This window comes from Anoplophora glabripennis, unplaced genomic scaffold (assembly GCF_000390285.2).
Source record: "Anoplophora glabripennis isolate ALB-LARVAE unplaced genomic scaffold, Agla_2.0 scaffold224, whole genome shotgun sequence".
In the NCBI taxonomy this organism is placed as follows: Eukaryota; Metazoa; Arthropoda; class Insecta; order Coleoptera; family Cerambycidae; genus Anoplophora; species Anoplophora glabripennis.
The window spans coordinates 142,718-170,696 of NW_019416317.1; the positions used below are offsets into that span (position 1 = coordinate 142,718).

At 33.4% G+C, this 27,979-nt stretch overlaps 1 protein-coding gene across 10 annotated transcripts in view; it reads left to right on the forward strand.

The window, feature by feature from the left end:
* Window positions 1-27,979, forward strand: part of LOC108907845 (phosphatidylinositol 4-phosphate 5-kinase type-1 alpha) — a 57,480-nt gene that overhangs the window by 26,832 nt on the left and 2,669 nt on the right. For 2 of the 10 annotated variants that reach the window (XM_023454064.1, XM_023454072.1), the window contains 12 exons: window positions 4,555-4,766; window positions 4,821-4,962; window positions 5,378-5,553; window positions 5,606-6,105; window positions 8,416-8,548; window positions 8,608-8,695; window positions 13,367-13,444; window positions 13,828-13,878; window positions 21,004-21,199; window positions 21,324-21,520; window positions 24,028-24,122; window positions 25,990-27,859. In XM_023454064.1, the coding sequence (XP_023309832.1) occupies window positions 4,555-4,766; window positions 4,821-4,962; window positions 5,378-5,553; window positions 5,606-6,105; window positions 8,416-8,548; window positions 8,608-8,695; window positions 13,367-13,444; window positions 13,828-13,878; window positions 21,004-21,199; window positions 21,324-21,520; window positions 24,028-24,122; window positions 25,990-26,034 (1,913 nt within the window). In that variant the 3' untranslated portion in view covers window positions 26,035-27,859. Of the gene's footprint in view, window positions 1-4,554; window positions 4,767-4,820; window positions 4,963-5,377; window positions 5,554-5,605; window positions 6,106-8,415; window positions 8,549-8,607; window positions 8,696-12,600; window positions 12,664-13,366; window positions 13,445-13,827; window positions 13,879-17,801; window positions 18,009-21,003; window positions 21,200-21,323; window positions 21,521-24,027; window positions 24,123-25,625; window positions 27,860-27,979 lie in introns of those variants that run through there. The other 8 variants (XM_023454073.1, XM_023454069.1, XM_023454070.1 and 5 more) reach the window with 8 other exon arrangements.

The window sequence follows — 27,979 nt, forward strand, 5'->3', positions numbered from 1 at the left end:
TTAATTGTTAATAACATTCACTTTTTTTAAACTGAACAATTACATGATAGTGGTATCTTACTGGGTTTCCTGCCACTGATAAGGAAAAATATACATATGACCATCGTACATCTTTCTGTAAAATAACATCGTGAAATATTTAAAATTACGATGCAAAATGGCCACAGCCTTTTATAACATTAAGTCGTTTCCAGCAAGCGCTGTGAAATTGATATCAAACCAAAGCAAAAATACGACTTGTATACACCTCGTCGTTTTGAATTATCAACAAGAAGCTTATTCCTATTTATATACTTTGGTTAAAAACACGTGTTTTGTGTCCGCTTATCGAACGTTCCATTAATATTCAAATGGAAAAGCTTTTCAGCATTGGGATTATCAACAGTCCGTCTTAAAATAGGAACAATTGATAGTGTTAGGTGTCGATGTCATATTAGCTGCGCTTACTTGTAATCCTAGCTTCATGACAAAGACGAATTGGGGATTATGCCGAACATGGAATTAAATATTGAGCACAATTTTAATTGATCATAGTCAGTCAAACTGGTAAACATGTACGGGGCGTTTCATTCTAAGCGAAAAAATGGTTGCGATTTTAAAGCTTTCACAGCCCGTGGTGATATTTAAAGTAGGATGGTTTTTCGGGTTGTTATATCGAGGCCTATATGCCTGGTCACCGCTGGAAATCTGAGATTCCGAAGTGGTCTCTGTAAATGGTCGCATCCAGTATCCAATGCTTCGAAACGTTTCACGAAGTGCAGGCATCTTCAGGGGTAATTGTATGAGTCTCGCCACACCTTTTTTTGCATGTGAAATTAGTTTTGTTCCTAGAGCAATCCAAAACTGTTTCCAGCAGTCAGACCTTCCACATTCCCATATCCTGCCATTGATTTTATAATCTACGCTATCAGATAAGTCAAAGTAAGAGCTGACGCTCACCCACAAATTTTGACGTTTACAGGCCGTCAGGATCTAGGGCTCGCCGCAGACGGCCTAACTTCCCCTAAAACGGTGGGCAATGGTCAATGTCAACGATCAGATGGACTCTCTTATCCTATATATCTAATGATAATGCTTTCATAAAGTTCAAAATTCATTGTTACTATGAAAGTTTTGAAGACCTCTTTGTAGTATAACAACCCCGGGTTCGGATCGTCATGTCATAAGGCATACCTACGTTGTATACATCTATTTCTAATTGACCGAAAGACGCTGGTTACTAACTTTAAAGAGGGGAACTATGGTTTAATTTTATAAAACAAAAGCAGATCTAACTTTATTTTTTTTGTACAACAGTCTTCAAATTAAACATGTGACACAGCAAGAAAAACAAAAACATTAGCAACCATTTAACATAAAATGAGAGTGCCAGGCTCACCTAGAGCTTCTGTGGGGAAAGAGCATGGCAGAGAAACCCACGATCGTTGCTCTAACTACCCAAATATAAATANAAAACATTAACAACCATTTAACATAAAATGAGAGTGCCAGGCTCACCTAGAGCTTCTGTGGGGAAAGAGCATGGCAGAGAAACCCACGATCGTTGCTCTAACTACCCAAATGTAAAGACAAAACAATCGATAACAAAATGCATAAATTGAGATCCTTTGCTAATAATAAATAACACCCGACTTATTTAATTTCTCACTAAATGTCACTCACTCGAATTAGACATACACACTTCCAAGTAAAACTGAAGAGGTTTGGTGTTAGTTAGCCCGTAGGGCCGGAAGGTACTAGAGTCCCATACGGGAAGCAATCCAGCTATGAGTTGAGATTTCGGAAGATTATTTTAGCAATTCTCTCTTGTTTTTAATTATTCTTTTTACAGATTCATTGCTCACGGGCGAAAATGTTAGTAAATTCAACAAGGCTCTTATATGCGTATGACATAAAGCGAGCACAAGAAACGCTTTATTATTTGTTTTTCGAACAATGTAATCATGATAAAAACAAGTTAGATGTGATACAAAGGAGTTATTATTGCAATATCTGGGCAGTCACGACAATATATATTTTAACATGTAATAAATAATGAGCAATCGTTAATAATAATTGTAACAATTTTACCTTAGAAAAATATATGCCCTTGAACATAAAGCAATGGAGGCTAGACGTACAGAGAAGAATTGTTATCATTAAACATCTATAACCATCACAGTCATAAGATTACATAGAACAATTAACAAGAAAGTACTTAGAGAATAATTACCTGCTAATTAATACGGGTTAAACACTTTGATTTTTCACTATTTTGGCTCACTGCCCGCCGATCGTCTTACTCCCATCTCCACACTTCTCTCTTCCACTATTTGGGCTTCCTTCCAGAATTTCCCACCTAAGCGTTTGTTTTTGCGCTTCCTTCTACCAACTGTCAATATTACGTTTTCATTATTGTACAACACCCACGTAACAGGTGACGTTCAAGTTAATGCTATAAGTATGGTTTTGCACATCTTATACCTTTATTGCTTCAAAAGGAACTAAACATGTAAATTAATTCCTTTTTATCAATTTTTCTATTACACCGACAATGAGATCTAAAACTATTAATCATTTAAGCGAAGTCGTGAGTAACGTTCAAAAATATGAGCAATGCTTTTCACGTGGAATTTGATAAAACGTAAATCCGATTTCCTTATTTTAGAAGTCCATTTGTCTGTCTTTTTCACATAATATTTTGTTTCCCGATACATACTTTTAAAAGTTGTTTTGAAATTCATTATTTCATCCTTGGCATTTCAAGTCACAGCGCTATAATAATAAAACATGATTCTCAAGCATTGTTTCAAAATATCCAAGCTCTGTCGATCGTGAACGACGTCGGTTCCTTGAAGCGTTGATGATTTAGTTATTAATGTTATTATGATTCACTTTCCAAATACTTCACGATTTCTGTTTTATGTTTTTAACCTTGTTGATGATAAAGTCAAGTGCAGGTGCAAAACAGGTTATTAAATAAACACACCAACCTTTTCGCTGATATACTGATAGCCTAATAGTAAAATTTTCCACATTTTCTGCACTCTGTAACTTGAAACTAAATAGGTATTATGTATTTTTACAAGTTATTTAAAAATATTGAAATATATTTAGGAAACATGGGTAAAATATCGATTTACGACAAACTATACCTAATTTGTTGAGTAATCTATTGTTTTTATCATAGTACAATGAAGTTGTCTATAAACTAATACATATTATTAACCTTCACAGTAATTTGTTTTGAAACTTCCATGAGTGGCTTTGTTTTTCACAGCCACTATTTTTATATATAAAACGAAAGTCTGATTATTATTTTTTATACGTAATCAGAGTGCTCTCTACTGGGAATATCAATTAACACCAGTTAACAAGATCAAAACAAACGTCATCATTGAAATTTGAATGAACTAGAAACAGTAATAATAATTATAATGTAGAGATAGTTTTCGAAATACATAATTAAACAGATAAGAAGGATGGTGCGTCTGGTTTTGGATCGTCAAGGGACCAAAAATTTGTAGGTCTGGTTTGTGGATCTTGTTAAAAACAATTCTAATTTCCCTTGATTTTTGTTTTGATTTTTAACGTTTTGGTATCTATACTTACATGCCACCATTTGCAGAATTAAAACTTATACAATACTTATTGAAATATTGCAGATGAATTTTTTAAAGAAGCTAAAAAACAGTTCTGGCTATTGAGCATTGTGTGGGTATGCTTGATGTAATAGCTGTTTTACATTGACAATTTATTGATCAATTAATTCATAAAGTCGCTTCATCAAAAATTGGATAAATGTAATGCACCAAATATGCTGTCAAATCACTTCATGAATTTATTCATCAAGTTCTTGACGAATTAGAGCATGTCCTAATTTTCGTCAATTTCTTCGTGAAGTTCAGATGTACCAACCCAACAGATTTCCAGACTCAGATGAGTAATGAGGTTATGTTATTGGAATATGTAAATAATTGTGTGGCGTCGTACTAGTTTTGCATTGTTTCTACTGATTTGTTACTTACAAAAACTAATATTTATATAATATGTGTCAAAACGTACCGCTGTTGTATCACTACAATTATGAGTGGAAAGGTGACATTTTTGAAATTTATTTGCATCTTTGATTTGTTGGTAGAGCTGATTCATGTGTCAAAAAACTTGACAAAGTCTGTAGCAGTATAAAACCACACTGTTTACCAATAAATTCGTGAATTAGTTCATGAAGAACTTCGTCAATTTATTCATGAATAAATTGTCAATGTAAAACAGCTATAAATTTCAACAATTTCGCCCTTATGAGACATAAAATTCGTTTGCACAGGCCCACACTTATTATCGACATCAGTCATCATTAACATCACAAAATAGACCATAGGTTCATTTAGCATATTTTTTTAAATTAATTTTTATAATAAGTGAAAAATCAATTTTTTTTTTTTCAAAATTTCTCTCGAGTTAATAAAAACAGCATTGCAAACAATAAATATCTACTAGCAATTTAGAGCAAACTTGAAAATTTTGAAAATGGTTCATTAGATGCTTCAGTTTCTGATTATATGCATTTTTCAGGCATTCAGCATGCTGTTGGTGGTTTAGCGTCGAAACCTGAGCGAGATTTACTGATGCAGGACTTTATGACGGTAGAAACGACGAATTTTCCGAGCGAGGGTTCGAACCATACGCCCGCGCATCACTTTTCCGAATTTAAGTTTAAGAATTACGCTCCAATAGCTTTTAGGTACTTCCGAGATTTGTTCGGCATCCAGCCAGATGATTTTTTGGTAAGTTAAATTAAATTTACACCTGTCAAAAATTGATATGATTTTATTTTTTAGATGTCCATGTGTAATTCTCGTTTAAGGGAACTCTCAAATCCGGGTGCGAGCGGTTCGATATTTTATGTCACAGCTGATGATGAATTCATAATAAAGACAGTGCAACATAAGGAGGGCGAGTTTTTACAAAAACTCTTACCAGGTAAGCAACAGAATATCCCATCCTTATTCTTCCGATATTTTGTGTATTCTCTATTCCAACATTTTCTGTTTTCTCTGCATGAAAATTGTAATGTGCCGTTCATTTTGCATAGTTTATCGATATGTTCAGCCTGCGCGTGCATTTCTCGATTTGTCAGTTTCCAGCTTAGGCGTTTCCTATCGTGTCATATGCGTGCGAATGGGAAAACGTTTCATTATTTTCAAATCTCATGCGAGTGTTAGTAGCCAATCTGTTAATATTTGGGGTAGTTGTAAACAAGCGAATATAACAGATCGAGAACATTGTATGATAAACAACATTTATCCGTCGTACATATTTGCATGTTGAAAATGAGGCGTTGCCTACAATTTTGGAACCCTAGTATTGCGATGTACTGACTGTGTTGTCATTGCAGGTTATTATATGAATTTAAATCAAAACCCTAGGACGTTACTTCCGAAATTCTTTGGACTGTACTGTTATCAGTGTAATAGTAAAAACGTAAGACTGGTCATTATGAATAATTTATTACCTAGTAACGTTGTGATGCACCAAAAGTATGACCTTAAAGGGAGCACATACAAAAGAAAGGTAACTTGCTCTTACTTATTCTCTCTATGTACTAAATCCCCGCATTTTAAAGGCCTCGAAAGCAGAGCGGCAAAAGAGGTCACCCACTTACAAAGATCTCGACTTCATGGAACACCACCCAGAGGGCATTCTTATGGAGGCGGACACTTACAATGCTCTAGTAAAAACAATACAGCGGGACTGTAGAGTGCTAGAAAGCTTCAAAATTATGGATTACAGTTTACTCTTGGCCATACACAATTTGGATCAGGCGCAAAGGGAAAGGATGGTACGTAGATCAACGATTCCACAACTTAGTAGTTTATATGTTTATATTTTGAAGCAGAAGAAATCTCAGACGACGTTAGAGGAGGCTCCTGAAGACGGAGAGGCGGGCGACATGAGCGCCGCCATGGTGCAAGAGGAAAGGGAGAGAGAAAGAGAAGACAGAGTGGGCGCAGCAGCACTGAACCGCAGCAGGTCTATAAACCGGCAGAGGCTAGTGGCGCACTCCACCGCCATGGAGAGCATCCAGGCAGAGTCGGAGCCCATCGATGAGGACGACGACACACCGTAAGTCATATACATACAAACACAATACCATTTTCTTAATAACATTTAAAAGTAACTATCTGTTGAGCGTCCAGTATAATGTCAATGACTTATTGGATTACGTTCTTGTCTTGCGCCCCTTTCTGTGTATATGTAAAAAGGAGGAATTAAATGTCTGTGCACAAAACAATTTACAAATTTTTATTTATCCATGTACATCCATGGCCAATAATATTTCTTATTAAGATTTTTTTTGTTTCTTTCGCTTTCTTAGTCGTTTGTTTTCATGTAATTTTTAAGTACATAATTTTATTTGAATAATATAGTTTTATTACTTTATTTTATTATGCTTGTTTTATCTAGCGCTTATAGACCAGGGCGGATCGTTGAAATATCCCACTTCTTGAATGTTTTTTTTGCTGGAATACCTTCAGTACAACTCACATAATAAAAGTGTAGATCCCTAGATCTGGGCGAGGTCCGGAATATTTTCAAAATTGCAAAAATGTTTAAAAAATATTTTAAAAATACCAATTTTATCTTGTTTTTTTACTTATACATATATTGGAACCTATGCATTTTGGAGGAACATTGAAGAGGAAAAAAAGTTTTAGAATTGAATTTTGCACAATATAATGTAAGTTAAGAATGTTTAAAGGACCCCGCACAAAATATATGGAAAATGGTCTTTCGGTAAATCTTGTTGAACAAAAGTCTCATTGACACCAAGTAGAAAGATGTTAAAAATGTGTAAATTTATTACTGATATTGCAAAACAGCAATAATTGATGAAAAAAAGCAAATAATCAAGTTTTTTGGATAATTTTTTTAAAATACTTTAATTGCTCTGAGGGCATTCTAATTTTGGTAAAAAAAACATTAGAGTATAATAAGACAACACACCAAATTTCATTAAAATCAGTTCGAGTTTTCGCAAAATAATTTTTTTAAAAAAATTTTGAAAAATTTTTTTTCTAATTCTCAAAATTTGCACAGCCTCAAATAAAGCATGTAGATATTTGAAATTTTTACACATAGAAAAGACCGTTCAACCTTTCAGATGGTTTTTGAAAAATTGAAATCGGTTGATTAAAACGGCCGCAGTAAATTTTTAAAGTTCACTCTTTTTTATTTTTAAACAATTAGATTACATTTATCAATTTGCAATTTAGTTTGTAGTTGTAGTTGAAAAATATGTTTTTCATAATTTTCAAATCCAAGATGGCGTATCCAATATGGCCGACGGTCAGTCATGCATTCTTCTACTCAATGGTTTTGTCTAAATTTTTTTACTCGGTCGTTTCCTGGGTCGCCGATCGCGAATATGAAGTTAGATTTTCATAGTTTCCAAATCCAAGATGGCGGATCCAATATGGCCGACGGTCAGTCATGCATTCTTCTACTCAATGTCTTTGTCTGAATTTTTTTACTCGGGGGTTTTCAGGGTCTGATCGCGAGTATGAAGTTAGATTTTCATAGTTTCCAAATCCAAGATGGCGGATCCAATATGGCCGACGATCACCTCCGGTGACCTCGGAAACATATTTGTGAATTTTTCCAGATTTTTTCGACGATCAGTTCTCTACTTGACCTTCAAAATGACCTTGGCATGACCTTAAATGACCCCTGGGAGTCGCTGCGGGGTAAAACGGACTACGGTTTCGTGATTAGGGACCTCGAAAACATATGTATGAATTTTTCCAGATTTTTTCGATGGTTATTTCTCTACTTGACTTCAAATGACCTTGAAATTACCTTGAAACTGATGTGACGGAGCTTAACTGACCTATTCATCGTAATCTACGATCCCAAGAACCCTATAAGGACCAGACCGCTTTGGGTGTTTCATTGTGGATCAAATGTTGACCTGTGTTTAGCAAGATTCAACGAAATACCTTTTTTCGTATATTTCAAGCCATTGCTGTCAATGAGACTTTTGTTCAACACGATTTACCGAAAGACCATTTTCCATATATTTTGTGCGGGGTCCTTTTAAACATTTTTAACTTACAGTATATTGTGCAAAATTCAATTCTTAAACTTTTTTCCTCTTCAATGTTCTTCCCAAATGTATAGGTTCCAAGATATAAGTAAAAAACTCAGATAAAATAGGTATTTTTTAAACATTTTTACAATTTTGAAAATGTTCCGGACCTCGCCCAAATCTAGGGATCTACACTTTTATTATGTGAGTTGTACTGAAGGTATTCCAGCAAAAATTTGGTTGCCCCCTCTCACATCCACCTCAAAATAGATCCGCCCTGGTCTATTATATTAAATAAAAATAAATACTGAATGTAACGTGAACCAATTGTACGAATATTATTACAGTCCTGGTGGAATTCCGGCCAGAAACGCAAAAGGCGAACGTCTACTACTTTTCATCGGTATTATCGACATCTTGCAGAGTTACCGGCTAAAGAAAAAATTGGAGCACACGTGGAAATCCATGATCCACGACGGTGTAAGTAAAAACGGGGCGTGTACCGTCAAGCGTTAATTTTTACTTTTTTTCTTTTCCAGGACACTGTCTCGGTGCATAGGCCGAGCTTTTATGCCCAGAGATTCCAGAAGTTCATGTCGCAGACCGTCTTTAAGAAGATACCATCACGTAAGTATCGCATCTGCAACACTTTTTACCAGGCGTAATTTAACATTGTTCTGTTTTCTCTACTTCCCTGTTCGGTGTCAAGTGTTAACAAGTGTTATAATCTTGGCGAGATCTGTTAAATGTGTGATTATTAGGGGACATGATGATGTTGCTGAAAAATGGAGAGAAACGTTGGATGTCCTCAATTTATTGTGAATATTTTTTAAAATTTGTTATAGTTTTGAACAACGATTAGTTAATTTTTATCGATCGTTAATATTGGCAAATACTATCTATCCACGTTTCCCCCCAATATAGTAATTAATTTTTGAATAATCCTGTTGTTAGATGTTCATTTTTTCTGGAATTTTTTCGATCTACAATTAAAAAAAGTTATATACATGTACATAGTGATTCTTAAGTAATGGTATAACACTTTACTGTGGATACTAGAAGTCAATATTATCCATTTATCCATCGATCCATTCTATATATATTAAAAGCTGTAGGTTACTCTCGCTCCCACACTCGGCTGCAAAAAGAGGCGTACGGTATTATCAAAGGCTTTCTTTGCGAGCCGCGGTCCTTCCTTTATCCCAACGTCGTATTTTGAAGGCGATCTGTTAGCGCCTTCTATGTGAAATTTCCACTTTAAGAAGACTCCTCGCCAAAAACTGACTTTTTTCGGTGGGAAAGAGATACCCTAAGTATATCCGATATTTAAACAGAGATGGAGACAAACGTCAAAATAAACTTTGTCATTTGACACGTTTTCCCGTGCGATGGGCCACGGTGAGTCGTTGTATTGCCGTTATGCACCGCTGCCGATCTTTTAGAGATGCAACTTTTGCGATAAAACTTGATTTGAACATTTTTAATTTTCCGTTTACATTTGCCGAGAACCAAGGTTTCAAATAGCTCGTGCAGGCTCCACCCATCGTTAGATCACCGTAGCTCATTTTGTAAACTCACGACTGCGAAGCCGAAGGCTCGGGTTTCGAATCGCGAGCGGGTGGCATTTTTTCTTTCTTTTTTTTCGGAAAATGATTATTATTATTTACCAAGCCACAGAGAACGACAGTGAGTGCTCGAGCCCGAGAGAAAGGTCAAGTCCGCGTCAGCGGACTTGCCTACCTTTCTAGCATTATTTTTAAAATGTGTCAGACATGCCAAATTAACATATAAAGCAGCATTTTTACCGCAAATGTAGATAAAATAATAGTAGTCATGTAATAGACCTGCGGAAGTAGAAGTGTAAGAATTTTCTATTCCAACACTGTGAATTTTCTTTGATTCTTCAGCTTTTCTTGCTTACTGAGTCTTCTGTATATGCATCGGCCACAGAAGATGACGTCCATCTCTCTCTCCAAATGCGGAACAACAACTGACGCCCTTCGCTTCGTTACCGTTGACCTGCACTATCTCCCCTCACGTGCACTGTAGGTTGCCTACAATTTGTAATACGTGATTACAGTGGCGACGTACAAGTTTTAAAGTGCATTTTAAAAAACTAACTATAACACGACTATTTATTTGATTAAAAAAGAAAAGAATTTCATATTCGTATTCAGGAGAACACAATATTATCCCTAAAAAACTGACCCCCAACTTAACGTCATACCCTTTATAGCATCCTAGGTCGTTCAGAGTTGATATTATGATTTCCCTCTTCCAATAACCCCCTGCCATCAACTTTCACAAGGTAATTTCAAAAATTCATTTATAACGAAGTAATTTAAAATTTTACACCATGCATTTTTTCGGTATCAGCTTTTTAAACTTGCTATAAAATATGTTCACTAATTCTATCCACAGCTGAGCGTTGCATCATTGTTTATGAATGACTTTGTATAAAATAAGTTAGGCACAAGTGAAACCGAAGACAAGATTATCCTTTATTTCATAGCATCATGTCCTCTACAATTATCAACAGTCGAAAGTTTGTAGAATCCTACAATCAGTGTGTCCGTATAGTAGTTGTAACTGTCGATATTCTGTATGTAATGCAGCTTGGTTGTTCAAAAATCACGATCGAGCATTCTAAATGATTTCTTAAAAAAAAAGTATTGGTGAACTTGTTATTATCTTTGAAGCGAGCTGCATTATATATTATGTATTGTTTTCTGGAGGCTAGTTTTATTCCAAATCCCATAAGAATTGTTATTTGTCATTAACCAGTACAATCCGTTTTGAAACGTAAGCTAGATACATCACGCTAGCACAAAACTAGCTCCTTAGCTGTACCTGTAGCGGTGGTAAGTGTATTTTATGATCAATCCCCAAATGGATATATTTCCTAAATGTGAATATGAAGAAGTGTGCCTTCCTCCATTTGAAATTTCACAAAGCAAGGTGCGGAAAAGGATTAATTAGACATTTGAGGAAAATGAAATGACATTTGTTTCACACTTAATATTTCCTGAATTTAAATTAAAGTAACAATTTCAATTTTCCACTGGAGAGAACAAATCAACTAAATAGTGGATTTATCGTAGTTAAGTTTTGACTATGTGTGAAATATAACCTTAAAGCATGTTTTGTATTTTAAATGTTATTGCTGGATCAGCATTTTTGTAGGAACAGGTGCAAGTGCTTCCGGCTTCAAAAAAAAAACCTGTTCCGAAAAACTTCTCCTGTTCTAAACTGGTCCGAAATTCTTTTAAGAAATGCTCCTAACTCACTCCGACTGTACAATGGCTTAGGATTTAAAGCAATTTTTTGTTAGTATTGGATTAGATTTATCTGTCAAAATTTAAATCTACTTTTATCCTAAATGCAGCAAAGAAATAATGGAACATAAAAATATAACACCCATTTTTTAATTATTGTCCATAGTAAACTATTAAAAAGTTTGAATTGTAAAATTAGTTTCCCTGTTTTTGTTTTTTGTACCTTACCGTAAATAGCAGTTTACGCTCAATCTCTGACAGAAACCCTTTAAAAAAACATTGTTCAAGCGGAGCAACTTAAAATATTCATTTATACTTGTTTCGAGTATAATCCTGTATTTTCTTAATTAATTGTGCAAAATCTACCTGGCCGATTTCGATTAAAAAATTTCTGCAATACTACCATATCATGAAGTACTCAGAACCATACTTTTCATATGGCTATTCTAAAGTCAAGGTCCGAAATAAATTTATGAAAAAAAAACATCTTTTTTCACGAATTTTTTTATCGGTCTATACTTATTGCAGCAACAATAATGCACATTGCAAATTTCGGACCACTTTTATTTGGAGCGGAATTTCAAAACGACACTTTTTTTCCTTTGTCTATTTTCTCTAATGTCAATATTCTTCGAGTTATACATGAAAGAAGGGAGAAAAAGCACCTTTTAAAATTATTTTTTTTACATTTTCTTGCATTAACAATTTTGCACAACTTTTGTTTTATTCCAATTATCATTTTACATAATATTTAGAACTATTTCCAACAAAAATTAACGTTACTATATAAAACATCCATCTTGAAACAGATACCGACTGACTACAATGTCATTAGTTGAAATGTTGTAAATTGTTAAAATTACTTGAAGGAAAATTTATATTGATATTGTATGACATTACTGACCTCACAAAATAACTTACTCGGTAACATTACTTTGTCCTTGTTTGTTATTTGGGTGGTGCAACCGGGGGAACTAGATGACATTTTCCTGTGATTTTTAAATTTTATATCAGTTTTTCTAAACTTTATCGTGATAAAAAAGAAATTGGGAAAATAATATTGCACTATAAATACTTTTAATTTTGGCAAAATTGAAATTTGTGAAGAAGGCCCATTATATTTGTTTATTATAAAAGTGTTTGTTAATCCATTGGGGATATCATACCGCCACCTCTACAATGTTAGTGTAGTATACCTAGTACCAGTAGTATGTTGGACTCTGACTCTATATGTGTGTGTTTCAATGCTTCATGTAGTGGACTTGCCTGAAATTAAGGGCAATCATCGCAAGTTTCGCACCCTGGTTACCAGCTATATAGGTAAATTCCACCCCACAGTATATTATATATTCACATTTTTTTTTTAATCGTTATTATAATTCTTTTTCTCTGTTGTTTTGTAAGTGGTTTTTTTGCCAGCTCTTTATTGAATTTTTAATCTGTGTGTATCTTTAACAGAAAAACTGCAATACTCGGGGTGTCATTTTATTTTTAAATAAATTGGCTTATGTAAATAAATATTTCTACGTTAATACTAACAATTCATGAAATTGCTTTTATTTTGAAACGAAAAATTTTTCATAGGTTTATTTGAGGACCACTCAATACTAAACGTATGGGATAATAAAATCCACTATTCCTATTTTACTCATATTCTCTGTTATGTTGTCTTTATTTTTTCCCTCATTGACGCGATTTCAAAGAAATATTAATGAAAAAGACATACAACTAGCTTTTTTGAGTATTTTTGGTGGTTTAATAAATATGTCTACTTAACCAAAAGGTAATGTTCGCTGTTGATTGTTTTTGTTTAATGTTAATCTTATATTTTGTCTGTTGATGTTTTATGTAACAACCTTTATTAATATTTAACCCTTTCTTCTAATCTTAAGAATTCTGTTGTTCAGAATTACTTCCCTTTTTTTATTTTAAATTTTTGCTAAAAAAAATTTATCAAACTGGTCACTTTTTTGTATTTTTTAACCTTATAAATTATTCAGTATTCACTTGATTGTTGTTTCAGCATTAAAGCACTCCCCGTCAAAACGGAAATCTTTGTCCAGGCCACTGGGAAGACACGAGGAGTTAAACGAACAGGATAGTAAGTTCGAACCTGTATATCCACACACGTCATCGTCATCTAACATTCACATGTCATTCAGTATAATTTAAAATGTAATCTAGCTACACGAAAGTTGGTTTTGCTTAAGTTTGTACACGATTATTTGCCCGTAGAGAGAGTCATATGGATAATACCCTTAGAATGATGTGCTTTCCGTGGAATCGACAACAAGAAATTATTTTGCTTTGAGAAATACACACATTTTTTGCCTTCATTTACGCAAAGTACGAATTATTTGCGAAATTTTATGTTTTATAAAAAATTGACATTTATGTTCATATTTTCCATGTGACTTTTTGTATGTCTCAAAAGCGTGCCCTGTCGAATGTTTTTGCTAATCATTGTGGTGTTGGGTTATACAGCTACTGTGCAGGCGCAGGTGAATTCTAGTCAACAAAATGGAAGCAAAACTGGTGAGTGGTCTAGATACTTAATTTTTTGTTTTTTGTCGTGAGGAGGATATTTAGTAAATCTTTTTTTAAATAGGGCCTTTAATCATAGACCAAATTTCGATGTAAATTATCGTGTGAACGGTTCAGGATTAGTTTCGATGTTCTATAACCCATCACAAACAATTTGAGCTTATTATTATGTACGAGTTTAAAGCAATTTCGTTAAGTAGATATAATTAAACTGAATTACTTTTTATGTGTTTTATTTAATAGGAGTTTATAGAAATATTGTTCACAAAGTGCATTTTAGAAAAGAAATAAATTTTTATTGATACTTTAGTCTTTACACTCGTACTGCGTAATGTTTTAGGACATACTAGGGTTAGTACTAATCTGTGCAAGTCAGGTTATTATAACAAAAAAAATGCGGAAAAAACATATAAGAACTTATTTAAAAGCGATACCGATTATCATTTTCTGTTTTGAATTACAATATGACATTAAAAATGGGCTACAATTTCAAGGTTGATTTTCTCATAAAGGGCTAACTTTGATATTTTTTAAAATTTACTTGTCAGTAATATACCTAATGTGGCAGCTTTTACTGAAACTTAAGTTTTCTGAACATGGGTGCCAGGGAAAATAAGTCTTTTTCTCCAAAATTTGAACACCCTGTAGGAAATACCAGCTACGTTAGACAATTTACTTGAATCAAATTATAGTCCCATCTTTCCTGAAAATTTAGTTTTTTTAGTTCAAATCATCTCTATTTGTAATCGAAAGAAACATGGGCAGATTATTTTAAAAAATTAAAAGAACAAAATTAACAACAAAAACAAAGGAGAAAATCAATATTGTGTAATTCCACATCTTCCGCCATAACACAAATGTCTTGTTTCATCATAAATTAAAACGATATCTATCAACTCCGAGTTGCTATACACGTAAGCCATTTTTGACACTAACTACTAAAAAACTCAAAAAACTGTTGTAAACACAATTGTTGATTGTATGATAATAATGTTAATACTAATTGAAGAGTGGAAATTAGAAAGGGCCTAAGTACTAAAAACAAACTGTTGAGATAATCAAGAAAAACTGAATAAAAGTCAAAAATTTATTTAGCAAACATTTAAGTACATGTGTTTAGTGCAAAACGGAAAACATGCTTTACAACAAAAAATATTAGCAAAGTAACTTCTTATAACAAAAATTTCAATTTGATGAGACACGTGCAGACATCTGATACAAACGGACATACTGTTGGACATAGGACCTTTCTTAGGAAAACGCTTGCACACATACAAATACCGATATCTATGAGTAGCTTCCAAAACTTTAAATATTAATATCAGCACTAGGAACCTTTCCTAGGACATAAAGTATGGTATTCAGACCATTTCTGTGCCAAAAACTAAATTTTGGGAAAAATGGTACTTAGACCCTTTCTAATTTCCACTCTTCGATTGTAAAATCGGATTTCAGTATTCGCTGTCGCTCTCCACGCGCATTGCATAAAGTGCACAACACGAATGACGTTAGAGACTATAGTAGCTCAATGATGTAAGGGTTGTAAATACAACAACTTCAATAATTTCTTTCTCAGAAACTATAAGGAATTTACAAAAAAATTTTTTTACGATATTGACTCCATTTTTTGGATAAGTTTTAAATCACCCTGTATAGTTTAACTTTGAATGGGGGTCATATTAATATGGAGACCTTTAAAAACACATACAGGGTGGCCAAATAAAAACGAAACAGAGCTATTTTCAGGAACTCCGTAAAAAATTGTAGAAAAACGCTCAGACCCGTCGATTTTAGATTAAAGGAGGACATTATTTGCTGGTATTTTTGACTTCGCCACTTTCACCCCCAGGCAAGGGTAAGCATCACCCCAAAATATTTAAATGGCATTCGGGGTTGAGTAATATTTCTTTTGAAAGCTCTTATAATTCTCTTTACGACAGACTTTAAATTTTATAATTCCGCCCAATACTTATTAAGAATTTTGATTTTAAAGTTGAAACTATGTACAAACAATTAGTAACGGTTAAAATGTTAGTCATTCGAGTTAAGTATGTCAATTGTATAAATTTAGTATTTCTTGCCTTACATTAGTTTTTGGCAATTTGTTATCACTTTCGTAAAAAAAAACACAATTGTAAAAAACAGAAATGAATGCTGAAAATGGCTCTGTTTCGTTTTCATTTGGCCAGCTTGTATAATAAGTGTGTTTTCTCAAATTCCTCTACAAAAACTGAATTTTTTGTAATTTTTTCGTAATTTTGTGACCCTGCCCCTGAACAAGTAGTGAACCTCAAATTTCATCTTTCTTGATTCCTATACATGTTTTTTCATGTCACATGGAAATTTAACAATGAAGACACACAAACACACAGACCATTACCAAACACTAAATTATATATCGTTATAAATAATAGCAATCTGTTTTTAAAAAATTATTTTCCATGGCAGTTTCGATCTCTGCCACTCTGTTGGTTTCATACAGTACTTGATTTTAAAAGTAGCAACACTGGTAAGCATGCACTTACAACTGGGAGGTGTTTAGTGGTGGTGTAAACAAGAGTTTAAGAGCAATTTATTTGATAAAAAATATATATACAGTGAAAATCGGTTATAACTACCTTCAAGGGACCATTTGTTAATGGTTATTATAACCGATAGACATAATAAGCAATTACGTATATTTTATTTCAAATTTTTATAGAAAAAATGAGAAATTTACAATACAAGTCTTTAAGGATGTACATGTATTGCTTTGTGTTCAAAAGATCTCGGGCGCTTCATTTTCAAGTAATTGTTTCCGAATAGAGACTTTACTTTATTTCTATCCTTCCAAATTGTTGAAATCGTAGTGTAACACGCCATATTCTTTTGCTTGCTTGCATTAGTTTCTCCGTTTTTTACTCTATATTATATGTGATTTTTCTTCTTTATTAAACACTTTTCTTTTCGACATCGTGATAGACAGCGGTAATTAATTCATATAATATGACTATAGAGATGTCGTAATTTGTCACAAACGTACTAACTGGTGTCAAAAGCGTGGATGTTAGTCATTATAACCGACAGATTCTATAGTGAATGTATATAAAAACGCGTCGTTAAATCTGAAATGTCATTGTAAACGGTGTCGTAATAAACGATATTTTTAATATGGCATTTCTATAGGGTTAAATCGGGACTTCCAAATTCCGTCGTTATATCCAATATGTCGTAGAAAGCGATGTCGTTATAACCAATTTTCACTGTATTTCTGATTAGCATTATGGGCAATACGTACTAAAAAAAAAAACTTAAAGTTACAGCCTATATAGACATACACGTGTTTTACACGAAGAGCAAGCATATCATACTCGTACTGTGATATTTTTTTTATTTTATCAACTAAAGTTGTTGCTGGCAGCATATTAAATGTTGATCACAAGAAACACTGCACTTACTGCATTTACATTCAGTGTACTACTGTGCATTATATAATTTCCTATCTATTTATTGAAATTAAAAAAAAAATCGGTTCATTATGAAGCACTCGAAAACACGAAAACACAGGTAGAGATAATGGTATACTGTAATTGTTTGTTGTTTCTGCAGCAGTCTCAAACTGTTGGATACACTTGGCCACTTAAATTGTCATATTGTTGAGATTCTAGGGTCATGAATCAATTGAACCAATATCTCTAATAGTGTCAAATGAGTCCTCAACTGCTGCAGAAGTTATAAAAGTCTTTATATGGAATTTGAACCTGACTTTCACATTTTAGTGCTAGCCCTAGTACATACACTCATGCCAATGAAATTTCTCTTTCATGCTGCATCTGCTTCCGGATCCTGCCATGCTGATCGCCTCTTCCCTTCTAACCTCAAATCATTCATTACTTGTACAAAAATTTACTAAAACCCCACCGAATTTCGTCCAGCGAGTCCAACAGACCCTGTGCCTGCCAAGGTGTCCCCGCCGACTCACCCCGTGACCTCGCCCCCTTCCGCTCCCCTCACGTCTCCCCCGGCAGCCTATCCCGCTGTCCTCGTAGGCCGCTCCAATAGCGAGCTGAAAGCAAAGGTCCCCCCTCCCGTTCCCCCTAGAGGCACGCCGAAAGTAAAGCGGGTCGACTCGAACGGTAAAGGTGCGCAAAGCTTTCGTAATGCTGTCTTGAGTGATGATGCGAGTTTGTTGCATGCTGGTTCTGCGCTTGTCGTAGTGGTTGATGGACGGCCGGTTCGTTCTTTGCATGTCGGTAGAGCTGGCGCCACCCCAAACAGACCTGGTAGGAGGCGCCACAGGAAGTGTTATTCAGACGAGACCAGAATGGTCCGTTTGGTCAAAGATGCTAAGTTACCTTTTGAAAACGATGATTTGTTGAAAGTCGAGATAGCTAGTAGTCGTTTGAGGAGGAGTCTAAATTATGAGGATTTATATAAACGGTCTAAGGTTGATTATCTTTTAGAAGAATTCGTGTAAAAAATTATGAAAATGCTAGATGCATTACAAGTAATATTTAATACTAATTAGTTGTTTTAAATCGTTACAAGTACATACACCAGGAAAATTAGCGAAAATAAAAGAGAAACTCGAAAAAATTTATATCCACGATATTATTGTAAAATTGTCTAAAGGAACATAATACAAGACATCTCTCATATGTGGATCAAAAAATTTTATTAGCTAACTTTTCTATTTAAACAAATAAGTGAGGAAAACAGTTTTTTCATTTTGCAGGGAAAACCATCAATTTTAGCGAAAAATGACTCACAGACAGCTTGTAGGGAGTAAAATTATCTACAAAATGAGACTTGTTAAATTAAAATCGGTTAATAAACAAAAAAATTATTGCAAAAAAACAAGAAAAATGCCCATTTTTTAATTTGATTATAACTATCGCATTTATTGGTAAAATTTTATAAAATCTATGACAAGTTGAGGGTTTTGTCATACTTTAAGTGTGCCAAAAGTGGGCGCTGTAGGTGCAATAGTTTTCGCACAATTCAATTTGTTTATAACGGAGGCTCCAAAAGTTATGAACTTTAAGCCTCTGTACAGGCGTTAATTTTCAACCAAACATGATTCTGAAAGCGTCATTGTAATCTTAAAGACGTAATTAAGCGACCTATTAAAAAATATCACCGTTTTTTTGACATTAACATTCTCAAATTGTGCATTAAAAAATCGTGCGTGTTTCGCTTATAAACAATTTGAATAATATTGTTGCTATTTATGCTACCTCACCGAAAATAGATGCAATGGATAGCTGGCAAAAAAATACAAATTTAAAAAAAAAGCACACTATGACAACATGCAGGAGCCAAGATAAGAATTTTTTTAAATCGTAGCGCAATCGTTTATAAATATTAAAACTTGAATATTTCGCAAAATAAAGTTTACGACATAAACTACGAATTGCATTGAAAAATGTGGAAAATTAATGACTCACGAGCCTTTTAAAGAGAAGGTACTTGCTAAATAAAATGTCCGGCGTGGTGGTGGGGGAAGCTCGTCCAAGCGAGTCGCACGCGAGAAAAGTGAAATCCAAAGTTCAAATTGATGCGCACTGTAAAATTTTGCAATATCTCGGCTTCTATTCATCGTAGAAACTTCTTTTTTTTTTAACTGGGGTAGCTCGACGAAAAAATAACAATGGGCATATTTACGAATTCGTAGAATAGCCCTGAACCCCAGAAAAAATGCATATTTTATACTGATTTTTTTTTAATTTACAAAAATGTCACAAAAATTATTGTTAAACTAAATATTAATTAAAATTTCAATTTCGGTATTATTTTACTACTATTAAATAAATAAATGGAGCTATCGTTCATTTAAAAAGTTATTTTTTTTTATATATTAAGCCAAAGTAAACTTATTTTTTCAATATTTTGTTAGTTATTTTTTAATAATGCACAATTTGAGAATGTTAATGTCAAAAAAATGGTGATATTTTCTAATAGGTCGCTTAATTACATCTTTAAGATTACGATGACGCTTTCAGAATCATGTTTGGTTGAAAATTAACGCCTCTACAGAGGCTTAAAGTTCATAACTTTTGGAGCCTCCGTTATAAACAAATTGAATTGTGCAAAAACTATTGCACCTACAGCGCCCCCTTTTGGCACACCTTTAAAGTATGACAAAACCCTCAACTTGTCAAAGGTTTTATAAAAGTTTAACAATAAATGCGATAGTTATAAACAAATTAAGAAATGGGCACTTTTCTTGTTTTTTTTTGCAATAACTTTTTTGTTTATTAACCGATTTTAATTGAACAAGTCTCATTTGTAGATAATTTTATTCCCTAGAAGCTGTCTGTGAGTCACTTTTCGCTAACATTGATGGTTTTCCCTGCAAAGTGAAAAAACTGTTTTCCTCACTTATTTGTTTAAATAGAAAAGTTAACTAATAAAATTTTTTGACTCACGAGATGAGAGATGTCTTGTATTATGTTCCTTTAGACAATTTTACAATAATCTCGAGGATAGGACTTTTTTCGAGTAAAAATTGTATTTGCTTGGCCTAACAGATTAATACTAACCAATTGTCAGAAGCTTGATTAAGTTTGTACAATTTTGAGTGACACTTCAATTTTTTATGTTGAATAGTTTTTATGGTCTTTAATAGTTAGATAATTAGCAAAATCTAATGTAAAATTTCTTATCAGGTTTCGTGTCTGTAGTCAGACGAAAAATGTGGGTGAGGCAATACGATGGTAGGTTAAATGCTTTTAATTATAGATTGAGAAAAAAACCTAACGTGATCTTGCCTCAGTTAACTAACTTCAACTGCAAAAATTATGTATAATTTTTAACCACATGTGAAGTGATATTTTTTTTAGTATTAACATTGCCCTGTTGTCGAACTGCTTCTCAAAATAATCAACCATTTGTGTGTTCACTATAGTTTCCGCTAATACTTGGCATTTGAAGTTTGTGTTTCCTTAAAACGTCTTCGTCAGTTTCGGACAAACGTCCGAATGTCTCGTACCGTTTCTTTGTCTGTGGCACCCCCTACCAAAGTCCCCATCTGGTCCCGTAAATCCGTTAACAAGCGAGTTTGACTAGATTCATAGTAGTGACTTGCCTAAATTTAACCACGATAATGGCTAGAATGTAGCGCTCATATTCATGCAGGTGTAGCGCCAAGTTGCTGCAGCACGCCGCCTCCCACTTATGACGGCCTGGAACAGGAACCTGGAGTGGTGCCTCTCACGGTAGGAACTGTCTCTTCGCTGCCTGCGAGGGTGCGGATGGGTTCCCATTCGTCCCACCAGTCGCATGCGTCGCACCACCACTCCGCGGTGAAGAGTTACAAAGAAGATGCTGTTAGGTAATGCATAATAATTATTTTTAATGGTCATTGATGTTTTGTTCAGTTGCAAACCTGTTCTTTTTGCGAAAAATAGAATATCTTGAAAAAATAGAGACCATTGCTCAAAAATTGTCCCTTTCAGTATAACCGATATAAAACTCGAATCTCGATCCGAAAATAAATCATCTCTAAGTGTGGAATCTGGCAGTTCGGGTGCGGGCCACTCGAGCCATTCTAGAGGCTTAGCATGGACGCCCCCCGCCTCGGTGGAGGGTTCGACGCCCACTTGGACAGAAGGTACTCCATCTTTTACCGAATCATCCAGTAGTGGAGACATGGGTGAGTGAATCGGTGGCATGTCTCTCATTTTTCCTTCTTTCTCTGAGATGGCACCATTAATTTCATGAAACGTGACAAAAAATATTGGTTCTTTTGCACTAAAAATAATTATAATTGATTCGTGAGCTACTCTTATTTTTTGCTAGTGGTGCCATCTCGTGGTCCTATCTAGATTAGCTTATTGATTATTCCATCTAAATATGTTGCGCTGTCCTCTCCTCTGTAATAGTTTTTGTTTGTCAAAGTCTGTTGAAATATTTATATATGCAAAGCTAAATACAGTAGTACAGAACTGTTCCTTGTATTGACACTAGCCGTTAGGTTTGTTATGTATACGTTTAAACTAGCACTGTAATAATCAATAACTCTAATCTTGTACGGTTGGTGTTGTAGAAGTCTCAAAAGCTGTTAAATCGTGACTGTAATAGTCGGGTTATTATTAAACCATTAATTTATGTTTTACTAGGATGAATGTTAGGAATAGTTAACAGGGCCCTATAGAAAATATGCAACCAGCATAAATTTTTGTACATTTTATTACATAGTTTGTCTAAATATGAATCAATGCACAAATAACAAGACTTTCCTCCATTCTAACGCATATTTTCTATAAAATGGAGTTAATTTGAAACTCAAATTACTTTTTGTTGTAAAGAAATTTGTAATTTGCCGCTTTTCAACATCGTAAATTACAAATTTCTTTACACCAAAAAGTTATTTAAGTTTCAAACTGAGTCCATTTTACAGAAAATCTGCGTTAAAATGGGGGAGTGTCTTATTTGTGCATTGATTCATATTTAAACTAACTGTGTAATAAAATCTATAAAATTATATTGCTGGTTTTCTAGAGTCTTCTTAAAAAGACATCCTTTCAGTTCTACAGTATTATTTATCCTCCCTACATTTAAAGATTTAAACACTGAAGCTACTCTTACACTAAATAATAAACTAAATGTACAAAATCTCTGCTAGGTATCGACTTGGGCTTCTACCTTGAATAATCTTTAACAAGAAACTCTGGCTCTAAAACAGATAGTTCAAAAGTATTACTTTTTACTATACATATTACATAGCAATAGAACCGCTTTCCATTTTTTTAAGTCTTATCAAAAGATATGCTTAAAGTATTTCGTTCCTTTTTTATTTTTAATCGTTGTGTGCAAAATATTTAATTTAGAATTATTTCTCTTCGTAAACAATTCCAGCTTAGATACATCGTGAGATATTTGTTGGCTTGCATATGCACTCTTGTCGAAATTTTCTATGACCGTTGTGTATAAATGCAGCTGAATTTAGTTGATACAGCGTTCAATTTGCTCCTTTAAAGTGTGGGTGATCGTGGGCTTGTTAGACTTCAAAAAACCCCAAATAAAAAAGTTCAATGTCATTAAATCGCATGATATGTGCGGCCAATTCTGAGCACCAAAATAGGAAATTGCCAGGAAATGAATAATTTAATTGTTTCTTGGGCTGTATGGTATCACACCAAATGCGACAATATTGTCGATTACCAAAGCCGTCAAGATAAAAATGGGCCTTATTGCTGAAATGGATTTTATTTGAAAAATCAGTGGCCACTAGATGAACTCTCTTTACTCTGCTTGGTCAGTAGGCCTCAGTTCTTGAGTCAATTGCACTTTGTAAGCACAAAGATCTAAATCTAAAAGAATATGCTGTAGAGAGCTCAAAACGTCCAATTCCACGGTGCCAAATTGATGTTCCTGGACTCTCAGCAACACTCTCACTGACTGCTTCGATTTAACGTATCAAGTGAGTCAGAAAAATTTGAATACCTTTAGTTCTCGGTGGTTGTCAAATAGCATATTTACACACATATTGTTTATGATTTTATAATTATTTATTGGAAACAAAAAAACGTTGAAATAATAAATTTTATTTTCAAAATATAATTTAAGAAAACACAACAACTTTAAATAATTCTACACAAAACTTTATATACAAAAACTCTAAATCTAAATTCTGTTCTCGGATAATCATCCGATTCTTAAAAGTATTCGAGAACCGAGTTGTCGTTTCTTCAAAATACTCGATTCTGCCCATCACTAATGAAAACGCATTGTTCTTTCGTGTAGGGCTCCATGTTTAATAACCCTGAGCTGTCAGCGACATGTTGTTCTTTTTTGTTGGCAACACTTTCCGCATCAGTGTCGCAAAATTCAAATCATGTGAATTTTAAAACATCCGATATAATGAAAGTTACTAAATTCATTCACTCATGTTAATATTATTTTGAGGAGATCCGATGAAAGATGATAAACAAAAAAGCATACATATATTGACTTTATTTTATTCATTTTATATTCATATAACATTTATATGAAAATAACCCTATTTCATTGTTTGATACAGCTTTTGAGACATTCCATTTTAAACCCATTTTGTAACAAATACGATTTTCAAAATGAACCATATAGAGGTACTATGAAAATATTTTGAGAATCGTGTTATATTAAAGTAAGTAGTTGAGAATAAAGGGTGTATAATAGGATGTCCCACCACGCCGTTGCGCCAAAGCTCCCACACCAAAGTGCACCACAAGAAGACCGTGGAACACGCTATCAACTGTCTTACCACAGAAATGGTAAGTCCAAAGCGTTGAATTTGAAAAGAACCAGTGGAATATTAACACAATTAGATCAGTTAAGCATATGTAATGGCAATTTTATGATGTTGAGTTTTATGAGAGATTTTTTATTAACAAAGTGGTTTATTTGTGAACATTGGACGTAAATAACGTATCTTTATTTTTATTTATTAATTTGTTCTAAATAATCGATTACAAATGCTTAAATGAAAGACATCCTCAATTGTCACCTTAGTCACAATGCACCACTGATTACAATAATGTAAATCAGTTGTTATTACACATTTCTAAGGAAACCGTAAAAGTATATTTATTTGTTAACTTAAATTTATTTACTTTTAGTGAACGTTAGTAGTATTTATTCTTTGGTAGTCTAAAAAAATAAATATATTTTAAGGGTTTCCTTATTTTTAAAATTTCCCCGTTGCCGTGTACACATACAGCTTTTTTTCTTAGATATGCTCCCCCTCTCTCTTTCTTTATTATAGCATGCTTTTGTAGCCTTCCATTTATAATAATTTGTTTTTTCTACATACATACCAATTATTAGGTGTTTACTAACGTTAAAACTTTAATACAAGGTAGTTAAAAAAATGCTGTAACGATCTCATTTTTCACATGATTTTATTGATGAGGAAACCAAGTTGTGGGTAAATACCATAATTTTGTTTTTAATTCATTAAAGTGCTGTAAAAAATCCATTAACATCTTCATGCAGTCATTTTTGTACCTCATCTTTTATATGTATTTCAAGCTTACTTAAATGTGTTAATGAATATTTAACTAATATCAATATGCAATTTTTGTATTTCAGTAACAAATTCTTGTGCCGGAACTTTTTAGATCATCTTTTGTAAATATATACTAAAACAGCTCAGTTGTATTTAATCCATTTATTTCTGGTTAATTTAATATTTTCTAGATTGATTTCTCTATCCTCAGACATTTCTTGATTTAGCTCGATTATTTATTTACCCAGCATGTTTGTAGGTTGTTACTAAATGCTCACAATTTATTTTGTATCGTTGATAAAAACTTGGCTAACCTCTTTAAGTTTATGTATAGCTGTTTTAAATTTTATTACATTTTCAACGTGTACACAGCCTTCTGAACATGTGATGATTTCCAAGACAAAAATGTTCGTAATTTCAGGTGCATAATTGTTGTTTTTATGAAAATGAATCATTTGATGACTTTTCAGTGTTAAATTTGGAGATCAATCTTAATTCAGTCAGATATTGAGTTTTCTGAGACTATCCTCAAGGAATTTAATACTGGTTTCAAGAAAAAATTGTAATTCCTAGTTAGTATTACGTGTGTAATTATTATCAAACTTTGAATTGATTCGTCATAATAGTTCCAATCCTGCTTCTGATTTGAAACACGAAAGACAGTTATTTCATGAAATCAGACTGTAATGACATTTGGTCTTCAAATCTTAGCCTGTGTACACTAACAACATTTATATTTTTCGATTTTTGTTTGCTTTTGGATGATTAGGAGCAACTGAAGAATCGTGTCGAGTCGGATTACAAATGAACGGAAACATTGGCGATTCCTCTCATAAGAGATACTGTAAAGTGTAATAGCACACTGATCCTATATATACATCATATCATTGCATCACATTTCTGTTTGTCAGCTTGGCCTCTAGTGCGGACTAAAACAGTGGCTTGTTGCCGCCACGTTTTTGTGATAAACTTTATCGTATTTTTATAATCATGACTAACGTGTTACACTGTTTGTCATTAACTTGGTTTTTATCCTCTAACATTAGATGTGTGTTCTTCGCTTAGGTTTGTGTGTTCCGTTTCATATTTATTATTTTAGTTATTTATTATTTATTTTTTTCCTCTTATTGTAGCGCATCGAGAAAAGATATTTTATCACTCGGTGGAGGAACTGGTGACACCATAAAAACCAAGTTAAACATTTTCCACTTTGTACAGTATTGATAGAAATAATATAGGCCTCGGATGAAATATGTCAGTGAACCTTTTCGGTTTTTCATTTATCCCAGTTATAGTTTTTGCTGATATATTTCCACCGTCTTCATCGCTTCTTGTTAAACAAAATATTTATATCAGCGTGCGGTAGCCAAAGTGATGTTCTTTTTCAAATAATTTTACACTTAATGGTTTTTTGAACAGAAAATATTCTCGTATCCTCACGAATCTTCCCAATGCATTTAAATGTCTATCCATGATCAGTTATTACTGGAAATGTAGGATGGGTGTGTATAAGACTTGTTTTCTCTTCATTAAACTGTATTGGGTGTTATATAAAACCTTCATAAATGATTATAAGCCACATGACCAGTAATTTTGTTTGGAACAGTAAGATCAAGATTACATTAAAACAACATTCTGTTTCACCGGCATAATTTTTCATGAGATTTTATTCAACGAATTATTGATCGCATTATCTTGAGCTTAGATGCAGTAGTTTGTCATTGTTCATTGTAAATGAATCATTATATTGATAAGATTTACGGACTTTTAGTTGATTTTATGAGTCGTGCAATGTTGGGGTGCCTAAGCTCGACAGTCCCGTGGCTTGTAATCATTTGTGAAGGCTATGTGCTAACCAACGTATAACAATTTAGAATTTTCAATTTCTTTAGCAATTTAGTTTTGTAATGACAAAAAAATCCAAAAATCCGGATCTAGCATATTTCGAGACTGTGTCTTACAAATTAAAGCGTAAAAAAGCAAAAAAAAAACACCGAATTATAAAGAACATGCTTTTTAGTTACCGCACAAAGTTCCCTGTCTGCTACATTCCACATAGATATAGTAGTATAAAAAAAGCTGTTATTATATAATTATTGATATAACTGCAATACATAATGTATTATAATGTATAAATGGATGTTTATAAAAGTTGCTTCGTATATTTCTCAAATCTAAATGTGATTCATAACAATACAAACATACAGAATGTTTCAATACGAAGCTTATTTTTAAACTTTATTAAAAAAAAATAGTTCATTCGTACTATACTTAGATTCAGTATACTCTTTTTGTTCAGTGTTTGAAACATTTTGTATTAATGTAGATTTAGAGGCAATAATATCAATATTTTATCAAACAATATTCAAAATTGTCCTTTGATAAAGGAAACTAAGATGTAAATACTATATTTTTTTATATTTTGACTTTTTTTACTTTCTCTTATTTATGTACAGTTAAATTTTCTTAAAATATGGATAGGTACCCAGATTATTAACTTACGATCATACTTTTAGTATAGCATAAAATAGGTAAAATTTGAAGTTAAAAAAATTTTGGTTAATTTCTCATGTTCAGGTAATGGTGTGCCAATTGAATTAAAAGAAAAATCCAAAACATTTTCATTTAAAATTTGAACCACTTGAAAGTTTTTTTATCGTTGCTATCATATCACGACCGGTAAAAGGAGTAATTTATTTTTGGCTGAAAAAATCTGAAAAAAAATTTGTTAGTACCTACTAGCAATACTGAATCGTTTCCACCCTAAACGGACCAACCCCCTCACCCTCCTTTCCTCCTCCACCCCCTTTAAATGCCGGGGAAACCATCGCTTATTAGAGGAATCTTTAAAGAGCTTAGAGATGCGAAAGTCATTCAATTCCTATGAATTTTACATATGAAGAATTTTTTGGGTCGCTTATCACGAAAGAATCACGAAATTCAAAATGGCGGATCCAATATGGCGGACAAGACAATTGAAACGTCTTCAAAATGCATGAATTTTTTTGTAATGGGTTTTTTGGGTCTATGATTATGAATCTGGACTCTAAATCACAAAATTCAATATGGCGGATTCAATATGGCGGAAAAAAAAATTAAAATGTCTTTAAAATGCATGAATTT